Raw genomic sequence first — 18,367 nt, forward strand, 5'->3', positions numbered from 1 at the left:
TGCTCTTGTGCTAGTTTTGTCACCACACTATAGAGGCTTGATCCACTTGAAAGGCTCAAGTGGTAATAAGATATATGAGTGTTTTTCTGTGTAGTCCTTGCCAGAATTACATTTTCAAATTATACTTTTTTTTCGCTCCTTACACCTTTATTTTCATCTTACTCTTTCAGATACTCTTTCAAAGTATGCATTCCAAACCCCTCTGGCAAACATTGCTGCCAATTTGCCATGTTCACATGCAAATTAGATTTGTGGCAAACAGTTTGACTCAGATTTATTCCATATTAACAATTGGTTTATCTTAAATACTTTTAAGGTCACGCACTCACACTCCTTTTTTAAGATATTAAAGTCTCTATTGTAATTATGAGAGTTAAGGGCTTGTTTCATAGAGTAGACTAGTCAGTACAGGGCTCTCAAAAGCCTCTCTTTTGGTTGTTCTCACTTGGTTGTCTGTTGCTTTCTCATCTGTCCTGTTAAACTGTTGGTTCTCTTATTGTTCTTGACACTGATTCGGTGTTGAAAAGAAACTGATATGGCTGATCTTCAGAAGCACTCGGACTGACATTTATCATCCCCTCAAATTAATTTATTGCATCAGTCTTTCAGTTTTGAAAGTGAGGCCAGAGAAAGATAGAGATGAGGACTGAAAGGGGGGATGCTTTCAAATGAAAATGTTTGCAAATGTAGATAAAAAATCTCTTAGAACTTGCATAAAACTCAGATCTGATTTGTACTTAATCCCAGTGTGTGTCCTCCTGTGGTTTCCATTGCTGTCAGATCCATCCCAGCAAAGGCCGATTCTGTGACAGATCTGTCCTTCCCATGAATGAAGCTGGAGTTGCGTCCCAGTTCATGAACTTCCACACTAAAAGTGAGTAGTTTAGTGAAGATAAGGAAAGTATTCATGAGTGTGTGGTAATGCACTCAGCCAGTATTGATGTAATAGCAAGTCATAAAATTGATACCACAGACCCCATGTTTCATAATATTTTAGTCACAAGGTGACCAGACATCCAGCTTAACAGGATCGTCCTAATAATTGACTTCTAACTACAGTCTTTGGTTAGATGATCTTGTAGAAATGGAAATCATTTCTTTGCTGATGCAAGTTACTGTTACTGGTATCTCTTTCAGCAGATCAGCTTGCAATACATTTGGTTGCCATAACAATAACATGCTTGCTGCTGCTCCCTGCAGTCCTGTCAGTGTAAGCAGCATTAGCAGGGTTGCCAAGCTGAGGAAATGCCCAAACAAAAAAAGCTTTGAACATTTGATTAAATTCGATTTTATGGTTTGGATTCTCATCTTATGAATCTTATTATTATTATTATTATTATTATACATTAATAACAAATGAGAAGTTAATTCAGCCAGTAAATCTTTGTGTGACCCAAGAAGACAAGGATGGTAAGATTTGAGACATTTATAAAATTGTGTTTTAGAAAGAAAGAAAGAAAGAAAGAAAGAAAGAAAGAAAGAAAGAAAGAAAGAAAGAAAGAGTAATAACGTATAGATACACACAGAGTAGATTTTTAAAATGATTAGGATTATTTTCAGGTAATTCTCTTAAACTGAATTGAATGGAATTGAATTTATTAATCTTTTTGGTAACACTTTAGAATAGGGAACACTTATTCACTATTAACTACGACTTTTCCCTCAATAAATTCCTAATTTGCTGCTTATTAATAGTTAGTAAGGCAGTTGTTAAGTTTAGGTCTTGGTTAGGGATGTAGAATAAGGTCATGTAGAATAAGGCATTAATATGTGCTTAATTTGTACTAATAAATGGCTAATATTCTAGAAGTATGTATGCTAACTAACAAACAACTAGTTAAGAGACCCTAAAATAAAGTGTTACCATCTTTTTTAATTGTTTCCTCAGGTGTATAGATTAGTTGTATTATAGACTGTGCGGTAGCACTTCATTTTAAGGTCCAATTCTTGCTATTAATAAACCACAAACTACAACTTTTACCTCAATAAACTACCTTAGTAAGGTAGTTGTTAAGTTTAAGTATTGGGTAGGATTAGGGATATAGAATATGGTCATGCAGAGTATGTGCTTTATACGTACTAATAAACAGCCAATATGCTAATAATAGGCATGCTAATAAGCAACTAGTTAATAGTGAGAATTCGTCACTGTACTAAAGTGTTACTGACTGTGGAAGCAGTTGTATAGACCAGTGTTTTCCAACCTTTTTTGTGCCACGGCACAGTTTTGATATATAAAAAATCCCAAGGCACACCACTAAGCATTATAAAAAATTAAAAAAAGATAGAAATGGGAAAAGTTTTTTTTTTTTTCAATAATTAAATATTGTGAAGAAATATGATCAGACACTTTATTCAGACACTAATTTCTGAAAATCATACTCAAATGGAGTTAACAAGGTTTTTGATGACCGAATGATGAGATCTGTTTTGTCCATCATTAGAACGGTCGCATCTGAGGCAATTAATCACATTACGTTTTCATCAGTTTACAGGTTATAAAGTTTATTGTAGCTTGGCTATATGGGCGCTCAGTTTCTCTTGTTTAATACACTTGGCCAAAACCTCACAATATAAAAGATGAACCGCTATGCACAAAGTGGATTGGCTACAACTAGACAGCTTAGACTCTTCTCTGCTCTTTAAACACACAAAAACTCTAGCCTTTATAGAGTAAAGGAAATTTTTATTTATTGAGTAAAGGAAACATTGTACTTATTCAAACATCAGTTCTTTTGTCAAACTGCGCATCGCATGCACTTCATTCTGAATGGTGGCAAGGGTGGAGTTATGAGGTTTGACACAATTTGAGGACCCAATGGCGTTACGAGGTTTAGTCACAAGTTCTTTTGAATGCTTTTCATTGGTTAAATATTTGTAAAACCCTCAAACCGGCATAACGATGACCAATAGCACTAACTTAAAATAATAATAACGAAATATAATAGAGATAAGGAAGGAGTAACAATTTTTGAGAATTTCCCACAGCACACCCGACAACCTGTCACAGCACACTAGTGTGCCTCGGCACAGTGGTTGGGAAATACTGGTATAGACTGTATGCTCTCCCCTTTGCAGAAAGACTTTTAGTTCCCACACTTCGATCATATATATATATATATATATATATATGTGTGTGTGTGTGTGTGTGTGTGTGTGTGTGTGTGTGTGTGTGTGTGTGTATATACATATATACATAAAAATGAAGTTACATCTCACAGTTTTGAAGCGGCCAATGAAATGTCGGACAAGAGTTGGCTGAGGGTACGAGGGTGATTTTCCTGTTCTTTGCAGCAGTTGGCAGGACTGAGTTCCGCTTGCCTTATCAAATAAATTGGAGAGCTGCTTTTTTTTCTCCCTTTTGCCTCGGCAGAAAAGGTTTTGGCTCACCCGAGGGTCTTCCGCTCATGCTTGCTACTGATGGGAAAACTACTTAGAATAATTGTGTTCCAGGCAGGAGGATTGCAAACCACCGCATGGCTCTCACTCGCTCTCTCTCTTCTACACTGTTGCTCAGTGTCTCTCTCTCTATTGTTGCTTCCTGTATCGTTCTGGCTCATTCTCTTTCTTTCTCGGTCTTTCTCTCTGCATTGAGAACACAGGACCTTCCCAGCTTTCAGCAGGAGGAGAGGAGTGGAGAGTGGGATGCTTAAGTCTCTGCATCCACCCCCCTCCCCCACCCGTATCAAAGCGATGTGGTTATTTTGATTAATTAAAAAAATAAAATAAAATAAAAAATATATATATATACATATTAGTGCTGTCAAAAGATTAATCGCGAATAATCGCATTCAAAATGTCAAAAAATCGCATTTCAAAGTTTTTGTTTACATAATATGTGTGTGTGCTGTGTATATTAATTTTGTATATATAAATACAAAATGTATACAAATGTATAAGTTTAAGAAAAATGTGTTGTTTATATATTAAATATATTTACATATATATATATATATATATATATATATATAATATAAGAATATAAATATGTAAATGTATATACATGTAAGTATTTTCAAAATACATTTATGCATAATAAATATACACAGTACACACATATATTATGTAAACAAAAACATCTCGTTGATGGAGGGAACGGAGACGTTATGTCGTGCCGACATAGGGGATTTACTTGGAAGCCCCAAACATCTCTGACTTAACGCCAATGAAAATTGGCTAGTGGATTTTGCATACCTGAGCCACTCCCCATACATACGGGTATAAAAGGACGACAGGTGCATCCACTCATCAGGTTTTATCCGCTGAGGAGCCAAGAACGAGTCCTCGGCAACCAGCGATGGTTCAAGATTGTGGCATGGGGACATAACGTCTCCATTCCCTCCATCAGGGAACGAGGGTTATGTACGTAACCGAGACGTTCCCTATCTGTCGGTCACTACGAGTTATGTCGTGACGACATAGGGGTCATATGGAAAGCGCCACAACCTGAACCCCGTCACGACCTTGTGCATGCAGATGTTGACAAGCTGGTACGTGACAGACAAATTCCATGCGAAGGTTGCAACCTTCCCATCGCCCCAGCACAAATTCGCTAACCTTGGTGCCCGCAGGGACCACTGAGTACATTGCTGCTGGAGATAGCCAAGCCGCTGTTCCTTTCCCCAAGAAATCAGAAGGGATTTCGACCTTGTATGAAAGACCGCTTCAAGTCTTTCCTATTTGTTGTTACAGCTTGGCAGTAACGACAGGGAATCGAGCCTTCCGGTGAAGGGGCGCTACGGAGGCCACATCCTGCCCGAACGGAGGTAACATGTGGAGAGACTGATATGGACTGGCCCAGGCCTGGGGCAGTGCTACATACGACTGGACCCTGGGGCAGATCCTACCTAGGAGTAGGGAGGAGGGCTGCCCGCAGGGCCTGACAGAGCTCTGTCAAAGGGAAGACACGGGTTTACCGGTCTGTGTCGCGGAAGGATTGAAACATGAAACTAAGCATCCTTCAGGTCGATCGCTGCAAACCAGTCCTGGGGCTGGATGCACCTGATCATGCGCCTGTGCGTCAACATCTTGAACGGGAACCTGTACAGGCCCTGGTTAAAGACTCGCAAATCCAGGATTGGTCGAAGACCACCGCCTTACTTGGGGACGATGAAGTAAGGGCTGTAAAACCCCTGCCTCATCTCGGCTGGAGGGACTGGCTCGATTGCATCCTTTGCCAGGAGGACAGCAATCTCCTCGCGCAAGACAGGGGCGTTCCGAGCTACCACTGAGGTCTCGAGAATGGCGCTGTACTTGGGAGGTCGCCCGGCGAACTGAATCGCGTATCTGAGTCGAATTGTGCGCGCGAGCCACCGAGACGGGCTGGGTAGTCAAGCCACGCTTCCAGATGCCGTGCAAGGGGCTCCAACGGCACAATCGACGTACCTGAGGTGGTGCAGCGCAGAGGAGTAGGGCTGATGGTACAGAAGGCAGCGCGTTCTGAAGCATCTTTACCGAACTCCCTGGGTCCCAAAGGGGACTGGCTAGAGGTGCGTGGGGAGGCACTGCGCACTTTCTTGGCCGCTGGCAAGATGGGTCGGGGGCGAGAGTGAGGAGGCAGCGCGTCGCACACTGTCAACCCGTGAACACAAGATTCTCCACCCGGCCCTCCTCCGTGGGAAGGAGCGGCGCTATCTTCGCCGTCTCCTGAGAAAGTGCAAACTCCAACATCTCCGGGTTGCCCATCAGGGCCGCTTCGTCGATCTCCTGGACGACTTGGGACCTGGCTGGGACGCGGGGGGCGCCCTCTCCTGCGAGAGGCTTGACGCGCCTGCCCAGGTGTTGGTTCAGCATGGGGCGGAGCAGCTCTGGAGGACGCAGGGGGGCACCCACGGCGATGAGCAGACAGAGGCCTGGACCCGGGGGCAACCATTGCCGGTACATCGCGCCGGGGCAGGATGTGCTGGATCGCCTCTGTCTGTCTCTGCACTGCTGAGAACTGCTGGGCAAATCTCTCGACAGTGTCGCTGAACAGCCCAACCGGGGAGATGGGAGCGTCGAGAAAGCGTGCTTTGTGAACCTGCAGGATAGCCATGGCATGCAGGGCAGAAGCTGCCTGGGCCGCAGCACTATAAGCCTGGTATGCAAAATCCGCTAGCCAATTTTCATTGGCGTTTTCTCTTAAGTCAGAGATGTTTGGGGCTTCCAAGTAAATCCCCTATGTCATCACGACATAACTCGTAGTGACCGACAGATAGGGAAATCTTATTTTTTTGAAAGAATTTGTAAATTTTTTTGTAATTTGAATTTGTAAGATTCACCCAAACAGACACCAATTCATACAGACTACATGCATTTTTATACTGTCATAAAGAATATGAATGGTGTCATATCCCCTTTATATTTTATCAGACATAGCATTTTCAAATTGCCTCAGCATTTTTATTTGATATGATGAAAGTCAACTAGATCGACTAGATATGATCTCATTCTGAATGCCCTGTGTTGTTAAGGTAAATGGTAAACCATTTTTGCTCTGAATATTCGCTTTTCCTCCTTTGATGAATTGTCATCTTTGTGCAAATCCTCGCTGGCAGGTTCAGCCCTGTCTCACTCCATTCTAAATCTTTTTCCGAAGTGACAGAGAAACGCCATAATTCTCTTCCTCTCGGTGCCAGCATACCCTCTTTCTGTCTCTCTCTCACATTGTCATTTTTCATTGTGCTTAGCTGAACAGTATTTTGAATAGTGGTAGATCTTAGCTCTCTGAATTGTGCAAAATAAACATCTGCCTCTATAGATCATTCCTAGTCAATAGTACAAAACAATCACACACAGAGAATGAGATGGATCATGTGAGCTATTGATGTGTGGCTTAAATGGCAAGTCTAATGAGTTCAGTCTTGCGTGCTGGAGCATGTGAATAGTTATAAGTAATAGATATATATTAAAATATATATGTTTATTGATTTATATACATACATACATATAATCAATATATATACATACATATTTCTATAGATCAGTAAATATATGGATAGTTAGCTCTACACCCAAATAAACTCAGAGGCATTTCAGGCTGGAGAAAGTGAAATGTTGTTGCTAGAATTTTCATAATTGTGAAGTAGTGAACATATGGAACACTTGTTATGGAACAGATGTTTTTTGGCGCTAAATGGAAGGCAGGCCACATATACATGCAATCATATGGTCTAAAAATACTGATTTGACACAATTGGCCAGTTTTAGGAAGGCGTTGGTGGAACTAATGCTGTCTGACATTGATACTATCTTGATTTTTGATCAGTGTTGGTGTTTTTAAGAAATAATTATTGTCTGTTTGGACAAGGACAGTTTTTCACATATACAGTATGTACCACTTGAAGATGTTATTTTATTATTTAAAGGAAGAGGTTTTAGTGACATGCATTAATCTTTGTGTGTTGTGACTTCGATGTGTTTGCCTGCAGACCTCCAGCGATCATTTATTCATATCAAGTGACCCTTTCTCTAGTGGAACTAATGGAAAGCACTGGTTCTACAAATGGGTGGAAAAAAAAATCTTTGCCGGCCAGATTTAGACATTGAAGAGAGGGACAGCTTTTGCAGTAATGCAGAGAAAGCGGGAGTGAGTGCCTAATGCCTTAGAGACATGCATCTGCTGACATTTCTCATCCTGCTTGTTTATGGGTTTTTTTACTGTAATTTTTATGGTAAGAGACTACGGGGAAGGCAAGAGTTATTCATCACTGCTTGTGTTTCACACTGCTGCTATAGGCAACTTTAGTGTCTGGTCATTGTTCTAGATATAGAAAGTCAAATCATAGTTTCCATTGCAGTGAACATATCCTAGATCATCCCTATAATATTAAGTGTTTTGTTTATGTACAGGCTGTCAAATGGGAAATTTCTGTTGAAGCATCACTGTGTTTTCTCACCACAGAGGACACTTAGAGTTTTCTGAAGGGTGTAATGGCTACTGTTTTATACAGCATGTACACATTTAATACATCAAGACATGTCGCTTAAATTCAGTTTATTTTTATTTTATTTTCAAAACATTATGAAATATAATATTGTGAAATAGTATTACAATTTAAAATGGATATTTTCTATTTTAATGTATTAAAATTTCATTTATTCCTTTTATGGTAAAGCTGAATTTTTAGCAGTCAATAGGCCTACTCTGTACTTCAATATAAATCGATCTGAAATCACCCCAACCAATTTTACTTCCTTGATGTGTCATATTTCAGAGTATAAACAGAGTATAAAACTGTATATGCAATAAAAAATACAGAGTGGGACATGGTTTCATACATCCGGAGTTCAGTGGATAATGATATTTGGCCTGTTACACATGTTTGTGAGGAAGGTTCGAAAAGCCGAAGTCTGAAAAGCCTAGTCTATTCAGAGGTAGAATATTTTGATGACATATTACCAAAAAAAAGTAACACTTTAGGGACCAGTTTTAACTATTAACTAGTTGGTTATTAGCATGAATATTACTAACATTTTGGTTGTTTGTTAGTACTCATAAAGCACATATTCTGCATGACCATATTCTACCCAATACTTAAACTTAACAGCTAACTTTATAACTATTAATAAGCAGTAACTAGGAGTTTATTAAGAAAAAATCATAGTTAAAAGTAAGTTTACAGTGAGAACTGGACCTTAAAGTTTAGAAGCTTTTTGAAGAGATTCATGCAATGATCTATCAGAGTAAGACTAGGAATATCAATGTGTACTAAATATTTTAGGCTAGTTTTGATTTCATGTTGACTAAAGTGAAAATTGTCTGTACACCTAATAGTGGCCTTATGGAGGAGAAGATATTAAGTTGTTCACATTCATTTGGAAAGGTGGGGGGGGGTTGTTTTTTGTGGTAACTTGCTTTTGTGTATATGTGTGGAGTCACTTACACACATGTACTTTCTACAGCTAATGAAATTGCTCATTTAGTAATGTAGTGGCCTGAAGACGTAAGACATTTTCTGTTAATTAATGTGGACAATGTAAGGCTGTTAAGATAAAGTAATTCAGCGCTATGCTTAATAAATTTAATAATCTAATTGTTGCACGGTACTCTCTATCATCACACAAAATGATGAGGTTGCCTGCCAGTCATCTCCATTTGCAGCTTTTTGCCATAATGTGAAGAGCTACATCAAAAATCTGTGATTACTGCTCCTATCTAAAAGATATTGTGTTTGATTTGAAAACGAGCCAGGCTTTGCTGTCACACCTTTTTTCCTTATATATAATATTTATAAAAGTGCAGTACAGCCTATGATCATCAATACTGTGCTTGATGGAGAGGATGAGGAGGTGAGATAAGGCTCTGTTGACTGAGTTGATGAAATGGGCGAATGAAGCTTCTGCTATTGGTCATGGTCTGCTCCTCAAAGCAGAGGCCGCCTTTTATCAGGTAAGTGCAATTCGAAGCAGCAGTTCAAAGAGAAAGGACTGAGTTTTTGAGCTTAACCTGTCTGAGGTTAATCCTGGAGACACTTTCTGCTATCAATGAATGTTTCGTCACGTTATGAGTGTTTGGTCAACCATTTAGCGTGGTTCCCATAGGCTCTAAAGCACAGTAGAACAGCCGTCTTACAGAACTTTCTTGTAAAGTTCTTAGCTAGTTCTTAACTGAAAGCAATAATCAACTTGAGGCCACGCGTTACAGTGATTTTATCGTGGTTAAGGGAGTTTCAAGCACAGCAACACAGTTGATATTGCACAGTAGCAACATGATAAAACACACCAGTGTTCAAATAATGACATTAATTAAAAATAATAATCACAGTAAACAATTATTTCGCCAAGTGATATAGCGAATAAGCCTCATTAACTATATTAATTAATTAGCTGTAGGCTGTTCAACACACTAATTGTTGGTAGCAACTCAATTCACAGAAAAAAAAACCCATTTAATTCAGAAATTGCTTATTTCACATGTAATTGCTAAGAAACTGCAAGTGACACATTTAAATAAATGTGAAATTTTGAAGTAGGCTGAAATAGTGTTTTCTTGTAAAATGCCAATAATCTTTATTTACAATGTCCAAAAATGTACAGAATATAATATAGGCATTAATATACAATTAATTTGATGTGCAGTCACAATTGTGTATATGTACAGCTGCTTCAAATTTGGCTCATCACTTTTGCCAGCAGGATTAATAATGTGTGAGAAACATCTTGATATAATTCTAAACTTTTTTTGTAATTTGATAGAGGGGTCATATGCTGAAATCGTAGTCTCCCTATTTTAATGGTTTCTGATATCTCTCTCCATTTTTCTGGTCTCAAGTTTTTTCTTTCTCATCTTGTCTATTCATCACCTCACGTCTTGCATGTGTGCTATGAGATATCTGTAGCATGGCTGTATTGCAGCTGCATGACTCTTTGGTGCAGCCAGGGCTCAGAGCGGTTGGTTTTCACTGGTAGATATCAGAGTGTAGGATCTCAGATAGTTGTCAGTAATCCGGAGGCTAAAACATGCATGATTTACCGTGCCTTGTGTCACTGCACCTGTTGAAGGTGTTAAGCAGTACATGTAGGCTCACAGAACAGCAGTAGTTTCCATCCATTGAAACATAAGCTGCTGGAAAGCCAGCACGACTGTGCTGTTTGAAGTTATGGCTTCTCTGAGAGAGCGGGGGGGTGTTCCACAGGGATTTTATCATCGGAATCTGGTTTCAGATAAGAGAAAAGGCTGATGTTTTTGAATTTTAATGGACAGAGGGGAAATGTATCATGAGTATGAGCTTTAGTGTGCATAAATTGATGCCCAGAAGGTTTTTGTTTTTTAGATGTACAGTCTCAGAGGTCATAATGAAGATTCAGAAGCCATGTGTGCTATCTGTGGGAAATAGGATTTGTTTTGCAGCACAGATTTATAGTCCTTCTATAAATAATTTTGGTAACACTTTAGAATAGGGAACACTTATTCACTATTAACTATGACTTAACTTGACTTTTCCCTCAATAAATTCCTAATTTGCTGCTTATTAATAGTTAGTAAGGCAGTTGTTAAGTTCAGGTATTGGGTAGGATTAGGGATGTAGAATAAGGTCATGTAGAATAAGGCATTAATATGTGCTTAATTACTACTAATAAATGGCTGATATTCTAATAATATGCATGCTAATAAGCAACCAGTTAAGAGACCCTAAAATAAAGTGTTTCTAAAGGAGAGTGGGTTTATGGAACATTAAATAATTCAGCAAGTTCTAAGCCTGGTTTATCTTTATTTTTAATTATCTTATTTATATGATCTTGTTTTTTGCTTACTTTGTTTTGTTGTGGTTTGTTTTGTTTTTTGTTTAGTTTTTTCGTTTTGTTTTGTTTAGTTTTTTGTTTTTAAAGTTTTTAGGTTTTTTTTTTTGTGTGTGTGTTTTTTTTTTTTTTTTTTTTTTTTTTTTGACCAATGACAAGCAGGCTAAATAAAAAAAAGGCACCCATAACACCCATAAAAACAAATAAACAAAACGTTTTTTTTTGTTGTTTTTTTGTTTTTTGGTGCTATCGCCCTTCACTGATTTCTTGAATTACAAGATGATGGATTATTGTATGATGGATGATTGTATATGCTCCCATAAGACACCTATACCACGGTTTTGTTATTGTAAATTCCTAAATAAAATTTGTTAAAAAAATTAAGTTTTCCCTCAATAAACTTCTAATTTGCTACTTGTTAAAAGTTAGTAAGGTAGTTGTTAAGTTTAGGTATAGGGTTGGTTTAGGGAATCTAAAATATGGTCATGCAGAATATGGCATTAATATGTGCGTTATAATAAACAGCCAATATGGTAGTTACACACATGGTAATAAGCAACTAGTCAATAGTGTGAATTGGTCCTTAAAATAAAGTGTTACCACTAAAACAGTCTTTAGGTCTTCCAATGTCCAATATTTCATTATTACCTTCTGATCGCAGAAATGCATTACTGTCTTTTTGTACTTCAGCCATATATTTCTTTAAAACCCACTGTGCCTCTTTTTACAGGGTGAAAGCAAAGAAAGGGGTGAACCTCCTTAGCACTAAGTCGATGAGTAACCAGTGGAAGGTTGAATGGGATATGCAGTCTGGAGCCAAACACTCCATTGCAACTGTGGAAGCCAGCAAGATCAAAGGAGTCCCTGGGTAAGTCAGCTTCCCCGCTTTTTGTACACTGATCTAGGAACAGCTTCCCCAGTGGGAAACTAAGCAGTGTGTAGTGAATGGCAATCTGGCTGTAGATCAGCAACAAAAAGAGAACCTTCACTTTCTTGTTTGAATCATAACATTCACCCACTCAGACATCTGCTAGATAATCTGAATAACATTCAACTAAAACAGAATGCCGTCTGTTCACTTAAGACCTTTGTTTAAGGATGTTACTCTCTAATTGGAGGGGCTTACATTCAATGAAATGTTTGTACTCATATTAATTAGCACTTCCTGTGTATTCTTCCATGCTAAATTATTATTGCAGGGCTTTACGACAGAAGCAGCACATTAAAGGATCACTATTCAAAAAAGAAAAAAAAAGAAACATACAAAATTTCTGTAAACCGTAATTTGGAATTAATCCTATAGGAATCAAATAAAGTCATCCTAAACAAATAGCAAAAATGTGAAAGAACAAAAATGTCAAATTTGTCTATTAGGATAATGTTTTCTTCATAGAGGCTTCTTATTTACCCTATTAGTATCCTGTGGGATTGATTCTAAATTATAATTCTGACTGATTTCTGACTTTAGAGAGTGAGAGACAGATTTACTTTTTGATTTTTTAATATATATTTCTTTGTATACACAGACAGTTGAACTAGAAATAGATGCACATTTCTAGAAATCTACAGAACTCTAGTCTAGAAGCTTTTTATCTTCCATTCCATCATCAGGAACATTGAGTGATTCATCTAGCCAGTAGAGTCAAGTGTTATTTGCCCTTCGGATGAGACGTTAAACCGAGGTCCTGACTCTCTGTGGTCATTAAAAATCCCATTGGCCTCTGACCATCATGGCCTCCTAATCATCCCCATACACTGATTGGCTTCATCACTCTGTCTCCTCTCCACCAATAAGCTGGTGTGTGGTGGGCGTTCTGGTGCAATATGGCTGCCGTCGCATCATCCAGGTGGATGCTGCACATTGGTGGTGGTTGAGGAGATTCCCCCCATCTATGTAAAGCTCTTTGAGTACCCAGTAAAGTGCTATATAAATGTAACAAATTATTATAATTTTGTCACGTAGGTCAAGACATGGTAGATATCCATGGACAGTGATTGAGAGTCGACGTAGAGATTATCAGCGAGGTCATTTGAATTAAACATTATGCTGTTTGTTCATGTTTCTAAACCTCTTAACTGCCGTACTTTCTTTTTTCCTCTATCAAGCTGGACCCTGGCATATAATTTTTCTTTTTGTGTCAGACATGTGAAAAGTCCATGTCACTCACCTGCGACCCTACAATTCAGCTGTATGCATGCTACCAGGAAAAATAAACTTTTACAGAAATATAACTCCTGCTTTTCCTGGCATGCAGTGTATTCTGACAGATGACATTGTATGCATGTTTCATCAGGATGGAGCTTAAGGCTAGTTTTAAAAAAATACACAGCTAATTAGGACTATTCAGCCTAGCAAAAGACAAATATAATACTGCAGTAGAAAGAAGGTTTTCCAAAAAGTTATTTATGTATCTGTTTTTTGTTTGTTTGTTGTTTTTTTATTAATGATAGTCAGACTGAAATCTCTTATGGTAAATACACAATGTCTGTTGTTTGATTTAATATCCATAGCCTTTAAACTGTAAAAAACAACGTGGTGTAGCATACTAAAGCTATTTCAAGCCATCTTCACTTAAGTGCAATAACATAATAGGAAATCCATTCTAATGGTTTAACAGTGATATACGGTTTGTTACAGAAATATAATTGTTATATGCTAGCTGTCAGTCCTCTGTCGTGTGTGTCATTGTTACAGGGCTGACGAGACGTGAGACATGCGGATCCATATGCAAAGCTTTATTAGAAAACATGGTCATACAGGCAGGGTCAGGAGACAGCAAACAGGTATGGCAGAGGCAAGACAGAGCAATCCGGGGCGCAAGCGTGGGTCGATGATCGGCGAACAGTATCCAAAGGGGCAAGGCAGAGAGATAATCCAGAGTCGACAGCAATAATCCAAACGGGGAGCAAACATCCAGTAAACACGGGCAGGGTCAGACACGGCAGGAAAACAAGGCAAGACTAAAACAATGGCTCTGTAAAGTTGCTATCGCTGGGTTAGTGATAAACGCTAACAATACTCGGCCCTGATGCTGAGGAAGTCCATGGCTTAAATGGTGTGTGTGATTGTGAAATGAGCATCAGGTGTGTGTGATGAGTGAATGGTGACAGCTGTGATCTGTGCAATGCATAGTGGGAAATGGAGTCCAGTGTGCTGTGTAGTGTGAGAGTCAATGTGGTGAACGGGTGACCTCTGGTGGTGGTTAGACCAGGAGAGCATGGACCAGATTCGTGACAGTCATGTGGTCCTGCCTCTTGTGTCCATATTTGGTTTGTTTCCTGTCCTTGTTAAATGTAATCATTAGTTAATTCTTGTTCAGCCGTGTTCGTCTGATTATAGTATTTATAGTCCTGTCTGTTCAGTGTAATGTTGTCTGGTCTACTCGTTACCCCCGGTGTTTCCTGTCTGTAAGCCTTGCCTTGGCCTGCCATGTCTTGCCTTGCCTTGCCTTGTCTTGCCTTGCCTTGCCTTGCCTTGCCTTGCCTTGCCTTGCCTTGCCTTGCCTTGCCTTGCCTTGCCTTGCCTTGCCTTGATGTCTTCATTAAAGACTATTATTTGAGGTTACGTCCTCGTCTGTGCGTTCCATGTTCCTCCCTGCTGTGTGCACCGTGACACTAGCACTGGCTTACATATGAGCCAGCTCTTAGTAAAAAAATAAATAAATAAATAATCTTGTGATCTTGTGATCAATCAATAGATCTAAATATTTTGTATGCTCACCAAGACTGTATTTATTTGATAAAAATACAGTAAAACCACTAAAATTATGAAAAATTATTACAATTTAAAATAACAACATAATAAACATATGCAATTCATTATTCCTGTGATGGTAATACAGAATTTTTTAGCAGTCATTACTCTAGTCCTCAGTCTCACATGATCTTTCAGAAATCATGCTGTTTTGCTGCTCAAGAGCAAGCATTTCCTATTATTATTAATGCTAAAAGCAGCTGTGCTGTTTAACATTTTTGTAGAAAGCATGATACATTTTTAAGGATCTATTATATTTTAAATATTTGCATATTTTATTATACAGAATTTTTACTTTTTAGATGTTTTCAATACAATAATGTTATTGTAATTTCAGTATTAATGCAAACATGAAAAAAATTATATCACTTTGCTACAGTGTGGTTACAAAAATATAGTACATGCATTTTTATTATCATTATTTATATATATATATATATATATATTGCAATGTACAAAACACTTTGCTCTGTCTCTCGCCTCCCAACCAATTTATTGCACTGTTGGAATTTGTGCAAACTTATCACAGTTTATTTATGTGCAGCACATTTCAACAGCCTCTGACATGTTGTCAAGCGCCAATGTGACACCAGACTAAAGAGAGGTGTTGCTTGTTATTTGTAATGCGACTTTAAACAGCTTTGCACTTTTCACCACAACTAACAAAAATGTACTACTTGTTTTGAGCCGAGTTTACAGTTGAACTCATCTCTTTGTTTTGGAGGATATATGTGTAGATGTTACTGGGGGCTTTTTGTATCGTAACAGAATAATGCCTGCATGCGCTTGTAGTCTAAGAAGATGAATACTTTTTAGCAAGTCGACACCGTTTCCTTGTATAGATTTTCCGTTAACGCAGCTCGTTCTGTCCACAGACTGCAGTTCTCTTCTTAGACTTGCAAATTTATTTGCATACACTGCCCATATTCTTTCACCATCTATCTTTTCTAGCAGTTTTAATGAGTGACTCCACTGCTAGGAGCAAACATTGCACATGTGGTTTAGAGCTGGCCTTGGAGGCAAAGCCAGTATTATTTGTTAGTATAAGACAAGCCTCATCATTCCATTAATGTATTTTCAATTAGAGATTCAGTTGCTGGCACACTCGCGCCAATTCTTTCTCTCTTTGTGTTTCTGCACTCCAGAATTAAGCAAGCCTAAAATGACTCTAAATACAGGGCGTTTTGAAAGCTGGCTCCTGTTCTAGCAGTGCTTTAATGACTGATTGTAAGCAAAACTCTTCCCTGGCCTCCTCTCCTGCTGTGCTGGACAATCAGTTCTCAGCAATGGCTAAATAATTAAGGCAATGTTAACTTTGTTAATGCAGTGTCCAATGAATGGACATCAAGAAAGCAAACACGTTTGATACGGATTGATTCCCATTCGCCTTGAAATAATTTAGTCCAAACAAAAGGAAAAGTAATTAAACTTTTAGTGGGAAAGTCACACTTAATGCTTTTGTAGATTTAATTGGCCGCATCAGTTGCAAATTATCCAAGCAACAATTAGCAGCAAAACAGTATCTTCTAACAAAGGGGCATTGCAGACCATAGAGTTGGCCACTAGTGTAGTATAGTGAACGCCAGAATACTAAACCAGATACAGCATTTGTTTTCTAGCAGAGAATGCAAAAGGCATTTGAAAATGCTTTGCAGTGGCCTTAAAAACATAGCTGCACTTAAAAATATATACGAATGTCATTGTATTACATAACAAGATAGCCTATAATACAAGCCCACATCCCAAGTGCAGAATTTTCATTAAAAGAAGTTAGGTTTTTTTTTTATTACAAAATCAAATATACAGCTAAAAATGAAGAGGAAAAAAAAGACAGCCTTAATGCAACAGTTTCAACCAGAAAAGATTTTTTGAATGCATTTAAAGCGTTTTATGCTAAGCAAGGGTGTATGTTTCAAAAAATACAGTACAAACTGTAATATTGTAAAATATTAATAGTTTTAAATAACTAATTTAATATCTTAAAATGTAATTTATTCCTGTATTCAATTTTCATCAGCTGTTACTCCAGTCCAGTCTCGTGTCACATGATCCTTCAGAAATCATTCTCATATGCTGATATGGTGCTTAAGAAACATTACTTATTATTATCCAGTGGTGTAGTGGTGCCTGGAGAAGTGGGTATACTTACTTATAATTTATGACCCCCTTTTTTTTTTTTAAATGGCCCGGCAAAGGATGATCGACCTGTGTCATAATGGGCCAGTAATATTTGCACGTTGTCACTTAACTTCTGCTGCTTGAGTAATGATCATTATGAAAATAATATTATCCACAGAAGAGGTGCAGATTTTTCAATAAAGAATTAAAATAAGTAAATAAATATATAAATAGACTGCTGCAACTGACATTTTGTCAGAACCTCTAGTAAATTACTTGCTATTTTGTTTAAGTTGTCTGTTCAGAATTGTGATCTCTATTTGAAACAACAACAAAAAAACATGATTCTCAATCATTCCAGAAGTGAGGGGGACAGAAATGTAAAATATAATAACGGTTTTGTTTAACTGACAGGTTTTATTACGATTGTTATTATTTATTCATTATTACCTCTTGCTTTAATTGGCTGATAAATCAAATACACTGCTGGACAATAACCAATAATTTATCATTTTTCCTGTATTTTCCTAATGACAATTTTATGATTTGTTTAGCCTATATACTACCACCCCCCCCCCCCCCCCCCCCATTTTTATTACAGACTAAGGCAGAAGATATATTTTATAGCCTAGTAGCCTATCTATTGCCAAGTGTAGTAAATGCTATCAATTAGCACTGCGTTATTCAGAATCAGATGATTTTTATTACCTGGAGATGACATATTGTCGCAATCATGTGTTTACTGTCTTCACGTTTCTTTTTATTCAACTTAGCTACAGTAGAGATAGCTTTGGCTACAGCGATAGCTGGATTCTCGTCACAACTTGCGACTTTTTTTCAGAATCCTTGGATGAATAGAAAGAAACAAAAAACAGCATTTATTTGAAATCTTTAATAATTAAACATCTTTTGTAATATTACAAGTTATTCAACTGTCATTTTTTATCAAATAAATGCTTCTTTTTTAAATGGTATTATACATCTAAGGGGAACTTCATGCATTCACTTAAAAATGTATTTGGGACTTGTTGGTTAAAAGTGAAGTTAGTAGTGAAAAGAGGTTGCATCATTTGTTTCAAGATGTACCTTTTTGGACATTTTGTTATGCAATTCAGTGACATTCCTACATCAAATGAGGCTTATAAGTATCTAAATATGTTTTGAGGACACTATAAAACTGTAAAAAATAGTTAAATTAATTTTTACACTTCAATAGTTCAATTATTTAATGTAGTTTCATGTTATATATAAAATTGTAATGAGTTAAATGTAGGA

The 18,367-nt window shown here is 37.7% G+C and overlaps 1 protein-coding gene across 1 annotated transcript in view; it reads left to right on the plus strand.

The window, feature by feature from the left end:
• tmem132e (transmembrane protein 132E) overlaps positions 1 to 18,367 on the plus strand; it is an 85,748-nt gene that overhangs the window by 25,466 nt on the left and 41,915 nt on the right. Inside the window, exon 3 of the mRNA XM_079419296.1 lies at positions 11,951 to 12,088. Within this exon, the coding sequence (XP_079275422.1) occupies positions 11,951 to 12,088 (138 nt within the window). The remainder of the gene's footprint in view (positions 1 to 11,950; positions 12,089 to 18,367) is intronic.

The sequence above is a fragment of the Barbus barbus genome (assembly GCF_936440315.1).
Source record: "Barbus barbus genome assembly, chromosome: 6".
NCBI lineage: Eukaryota > Metazoa > Chordata > Actinopteri > Cypriniformes > Cyprinidae > Barbus > Barbus barbus.